The 6,050-nt window shown below is 41.7% G+C and overlaps 1 protein-coding gene across 2 annotated transcripts in view; it reads left to right on the top strand.

Moving 5' to 3' along the window:
- The first annotated feature begins 2,935 nt into the window (after nucleotides 1–2,935).
- LOC103477490 (uncharacterized) overlaps nucleotides 2,936–6,050 on the top strand; it is a 6,845-nt gene continuing 3,730 nt past the window's right edge. The window contains exons 1-3 of one of the 2 annotated variants that reach the window (XM_008430633.2): nucleotides 2,936–3,062; nucleotides 3,765–3,884; nucleotides 4,220–4,275. In XM_008430633.2, the coding sequence (XP_008428855.1) occupies nucleotides 4,224–4,275 (52 nt within the window). In that variant the 5' untranslated portion in view covers nucleotides 2,936–3,062; nucleotides 3,765–3,884; nucleotides 4,220–4,223. Of the gene's footprint in view, nucleotides 3,063–3,343; nucleotides 3,885–4,219; nucleotides 4,276–6,050 lie in introns of those variants that run through there. The other variant, XM_008430632.2, reaches the window with a different exon arrangement.

Raw genomic sequence — 6,050 nt, forward strand, 5'->3', positions numbered from 1 at the left:
GGAGCCAAGCTTCAGCAGCCGACCCAGCTGAGGCAGAACCAGGTGCTTCACCCGGGACGCAGTGATGCATGCTGGGAGATCTGGCCTGGAGGAAGGAGAAGTCAGACCAGAACCAGGATCAGAACCAGAACCAGGACTAGAACCTGGACTAGAACCTGGACCAGAACCAGAATCAGGACCAGAACCAGAACCAGGACCTGAACCAGGATCAGAACCAAGACCTGAACCAGGATCAGAACCTGGACCAGAACCAGGACCTGAACCAGGATCAGAACCAGGACCAGAAACGGGTTCCAGTTCTGGTCCGGTTCTGATGTTGGAACCTAAAAAATAAAAGCTGAATCTGAAAAGTCGCTCTGAACTTTTTTGTTGTTTTAAACATTTTTAAAATTTCAAATAATTTTCTCGGTTTATTTTTTTATTCCATATTTTCCGGTCGGCGTGTCTCTGGATCCAGGGAGGTTCTGGGATCAGAACCAGAATCCTGATCAGGATAAAATCTCTGGATTTCGCTGAGAGGTCAACAGCAGGAGAGCCAATCAGGAAGCAGAGTTGGGGTTACCTGGCGACCCGGTGGAGGCAGGCAGGAGGGCGGCGGCCCCCTGGGGTCCCGGGCCCCTCGGACCCCCCGGGGCCCTGCAGCCTCCTGGACAGCATGGACAGGGAGTCCATGTAGAGGAGGCGGCGGCTGGACCTGATGGGACAGAGGGGACAGATGGCCAGCTGAGGACAGAGACACGAAAAGGAGACGCATCGAACCCAAGCAGGCTAATGATGCTAATGATGCTAATGATGCTAACAGAGCAACAGCAGAAACCTGGTAAACATGCTATTCATTCACAGCAGATGTTCTAACTGAATATATTACATACACATCTACAAATACTTAGCATGCTAAGTAGACATTTAGCTGAGCTAAGGCTTTAGCTAGGAAGCCAAATAGACATTAGCATTAGCACCTAGCATGTGCTCCAGCCCGTTCTAAACAAAATGGTGCTGGTATACATCAGATGTTATAAAGGTGTAATAGCAACTCAAATGAAAATATTCAAACACGTATCATTAACAATATAAATAAAAGGATTACAAAACTTGCTTCTCTCCAAAGAATCAAATAACAAAAGGGAAGATAAAATTAATAACTAGATATTAATGATAGTCCTGGAGGACCCTGAATCACAGAAGAAGAAAGAGGCGGAGCTGGAGGACCAAACAGAGGAAGAGAAGAAGTCAGGCAGAAACAAATGAAGAAGACATTTTAATATACAACTGTTAATACAGACCTTCTAATTCCTGTTAGTGCTCATTATAATCATTAATGTAGTCATTAAATAGATTTATATTAGTAAATTATTTAGCTACACATTTATAGCTTAATATTTAGTGTGAATTTAGTTTTCTTTGTTTTCTGCTTACTTTCATTTGCTGTTTTATTAACATAACTAAGCTAGTTGCCTAAAGTATTGCTGTATTTTCCCCCTGAACTGCTGTAATCATTTTTTATTATTGTTTTTCTCCCTCATTAGTTGTGAAGTTATTTTTTAAACTGTGAAACTTGGATGGATGGATGAATTCATGCAGGGATTTACTGTAAGGACAGTTTTCTTCTTTTATCTTCCATTCATTTCAGTGTATGGACACGTTCACCGCTGATGCAGAAGATTCAGGAAAAAACCTTTAAACAAACCCAAACTAAAAATTACTAATCTGTATAAATTAATTTCACTCAACTACACAGGAAATAGCAAATTATATAGATAATACCAAGCAGCCCATCATGAATTAAACATTCAGAATAATCAAAGTTAAATAAACAAGTAACTAAACTTACGATGACTTTAAACTTAAAGTGCATTTCAAGTTAATATTTTTCTTTACATTTCATACATTTTTCTTAACATATAAACTGCTTTTCAACATTAATCATAAATATTATAAATTTAGCTTCAAGTTATTCTTTGAAGTTGATGATAAATCAATTCAATCATAAACGTCCATCAGTCAACTGAAGGCAAAGCGTCACCATCAGGTGTTAATGATCTGATGTTCCTCCAATCACTGTTCATGAAGCTCCACGTTTCTTCTTCAGGTTCGTTTGTGTTTTTATGATCATTTTTACCAGAAATGTTTCTCCATATAGTGACGTGTCTGTTGTTGTTCCGCTTCGGGAAGCAGAGCCGCAGATCCACAGCTGAAGGAAACCAGAACCGGCCCGGTGGGTCCGGCTGACCGGTGTCCAGTTGCTGCTGCTGGTTTTTGGTTGCAGGTTATTTTGTTCTCTTGGTTTGAAGTTTCAGGTCAACCTTCCTGTCGTCTCGATTCTTTGTGGCTAAAATAAAAACTCCAGTTTCTTCTTCTTCTCTTGGCGCCTGCTGGGTGCCGGCCGCCGTCCAATCAGGTCAGAGCGTTGTCACTTCCTCTCCAGCAGCTGGACTTTGTCTGGTTCTGCTGATTGGTGGAGCCACCGACAGCTGAACACAGCATGACGCTACCACTACCATGCTTGGTCTGTTTTACCGCAGCAGCTTCTTCCTTTGTGTGGACGTATAATAATAATAATAATAATAACAATAATAATAATAATAGATCATTAAAGGTTTTAAATGAAGGCAGGTTGTATGTGTTCATGAGTTTCCAGCAGATTTAAATTTGTTTTGGTTAAATCCCCCCCCCTCTGCTCCTCCAGGGATGAGGGTGAAAAGACAATGAATGGATGAAAATGTGCTCGTTCTGCCCCCTGGTGGCCGCCTGAGGAACCAGCAGCTGCTGATTTGACTCTCAAAACAGCAGCTGCTGGTTTCAGCCGCCGCCCCGCTCAGTTCAGCTCAGCTCAGCTCAGCTCAGCTCAGCTCAGTTCAGTTCAGTTCAGTTCAGCTCAGCTCAGTTCAGCTCAGCTCAGCTCAGCTCAGCTCAGTTCAGCTCAGCTTCCTGCTGCTCCTGCTGCACAGAAACCACAGAAGAAGAAACTCCAGGAGGGACGAACGCCGCACGTAGAACCAGGAAGCATCAAACCCGATCATCAACCTTCATCTGAGATTATAATCTGGATGAATCATTTCCAGGTTTAATGAGACCGAAAGGAAAAACTCAGTTTCTGTAACATCTATTCATCTAGATCCAGATTCCTCTTGGCCTGGCCCTGCAGAGGTCAGAGGTCACACACTTCCGGTCAGATTTAGTTCCTCCTGCTCCTCATGGCTACGGAGAGAAATTTGCTCCAATATTATTTTAATTAAAGAACACGTTTCAGAAATTTAAATAAGAATTTAAAAATGAAACTTTATCAAACTTCTTAATCAAAACACATTTTTATGCTACAGTCGAACATCATGTATGCAGTTTGATATTTAACTTCTTCTAATTATTTTGTCAGATTTTGTTCAAATGTTTTTTGAGACTTTTTCCAAACTGACCGGTAGAAATACGTCACCTAGAACAGAGGAGCAGAATCTGACAAACACAATCTGAAAACAATGCAGTTCATCAAAAACAATGTTTACAATCATTTCTAAATTAAATGTGAAATTAAAAAAGGAGGGAATAATCTCATGAAGCCTGAAGTCAGACGCTGACCGGCGAATATTTTAAATATGGTTCCAGAGAAACACGTCGAGTTTTTAAAAGCTGAAGATGTTCTGGTGTTTCATGAAGGAGGAACGTCTCCAGGCGCCGCCACGTGACCTCTGACCTCAGCTCCTCATGCAAACTTCTTCCAAATCAGCCGCTGACTTTGACTGACAAATGTTTCATTTCCATAAGAGAAGAAGAAGGAAGCGTGTGGAGGACAGACCGCCGGCGGCGCACAGCAGGGCAGAGCGTTTCCTCCTCAGGACGGATTCATTTCCATCATCCGAGTTTATTTCACAGGTTGAAGATTTTCAAAGGTAGATAAATATTCCATCATTATTCGTTTATTCAAATTCAAAATATTTTGACACAAATTGTCTAATCAAATGAAACAGAAAAGGTTGATCCAGTCAAACTACGTCAAAACAAACTGAACATGGAAATGATCCAAAAATCAGATAAACTGGATTTAAAGGACAATCCAGAAACTGTAATTAATGTAATTAATGGTTAAATGTAGGGAAGTGAAATCTAAAGAATGATTTAAACTCTCAGCACGAGAAAAGAGAATAAAACCAGATTCATTAAAAACATCCATCATTGTTTCTATGTTTCCTGAAGCTTTAATGTTTTTAAAGTTTTTGCTTTGCAGAGCCATGAGTCCGGCGCCGCGCCTCGTCGTCCTGCTGCTGGCGGCTCGGATCGCAGGTAAAACATCAGATCTGCTTTTCGGACGGTTTCCCTTCATTCAGCAGTTCATTCACTGATCGACAGGCTCCTCTGGAAATAATCTCATACTAATATTATTGATCAGGTATTGCAGCCTGTCGGCTGCAGGGCTGATTCTATACGGAGGTAAATTGGGGACGAAAAGTTTGTTCAAAAGAAAAAACAAAATCAAACTGGAAAAAAAAAAATTATCCAAACTAATTTTCAGATTCAAGATTTTATTTTTGATTTGCAAAACTTTTTTTTGTTTTCAGATAAAAATAGTTTCTCAGTTTCAAACAGTTTTTCTTTTGAACAAACTTTATGGCCCTTATTTACCTCCATACTTTAAAACGCCTGGGGCCTCATGCATGAAGCTGCGTGCGCACAAAATAAGTGCGCTCCTATATTTTACACAAAAGTCGGTATGTATAAAAATTAACTTTGCTTCAAAGTTTGCGTAAATATACACACATTAAATATACACACATTAAATATACACACATTAAATACACACACATTAAATATACACATTAAATACACACATTTCGTCGCTGGTGTGAAAATGTGCGGCAGCCACACAAACACATTCTGTGGACAACATGAAACTACTGTCGTGATAAACGATAAATCAATTAATCGCACGATAAATTAAACATATCGACCTCATTTTAATTATCGGCTTATCGTCTCTTTTCTCTTTCTGTTGATGACGCTGAATGAAAAAGGCTCCTGCTCTCCACTGACCCTCCCTTCCTCATTTCCTTAGTCTAATGTCCAGTGGACACGACACGAGCTGTCGGCCCGTTTTCAAACTGAGACACATTAGCCGACAGAAATCCCAGGTAAAACGGTTTGATCGGTTTGATCGGTTCGTCGTGCCGTGTGGTGTCCAGCCACATGGGCACTAAATAACGGCTCCAAGTCCCGTTAACTGATTTTAAACCAGGCATCAATCAATGCTTTACCAGAATCTACCTGTGATGATGTGGCTCAGCGTAAAGTCCTGACTGAATAAAATCATTATAACTTATTTATGTCACGTTAACGAAGAACAGCTGAAAACTTACCGGGTTCATCAACTGCGGTAGTAATTTGGCTCCAACTCCTCTCCTGGTCGTTTCTATATTCTTTGCACGAAACGTTGAATAAATATTAATGTTGTTTCCACATATCATCTCTGATGTCCGCTGGACTTCGGGTTGCGCCGTGTCAGCGGTTTGGGATTCCCCTCCATAATTTCCCCTCAGAAAGCAGGAGGAGAATCCGCGCTTTCTGATTGGCTACCTGTCACATTCAGCGTTAAGCTCCCAGCTGGGGAAAACCCCTGATTTAGATCAGAGCAGCTGACGATCTACTGTTACACACCACACACTGCAGGATGATCGGTTACAAAACCACCAGCGAAAACTAGGGGCAAAAAATGGTGTAGTGTGAATTATTGCATCAGGTGATGGATGTGCCGGTTTTCTCCATTTAAATCTAGTGATTATTGAAGAACAATATAGAATACAGACTTTATAATCTGCACTGTTTTGGTTGAATGCAGTATTTATTTCCATCCATCCATTTTCTTTACACCCTGGTTCCTCAGTGGGTCAGGAGGAGCTGCTGCCTCTCCAGCTGACATACCGGGCGAGAGGCGGGGTCACCTGGACAGGTCACCTGGACAGGTCACCAGGACAGGTCACCAGGACAGGTCACCTGGACGGGTCACCTGGACAGGTCACCAGGACAGGTCACCTGGACGGGTCACCAGGACGGGTCACCTGGAC

This window comes from Poecilia reticulata, linkage group LG16 (assembly GCF_000633615.1).
Source record: "Poecilia reticulata strain Guanapo linkage group LG16, Guppy_female_1.0+MT, whole genome shotgun sequence".
NCBI lineage: Eukaryota > Metazoa > Chordata > Actinopteri > Cyprinodontiformes > Poeciliidae > Poecilia > Poecilia reticulata.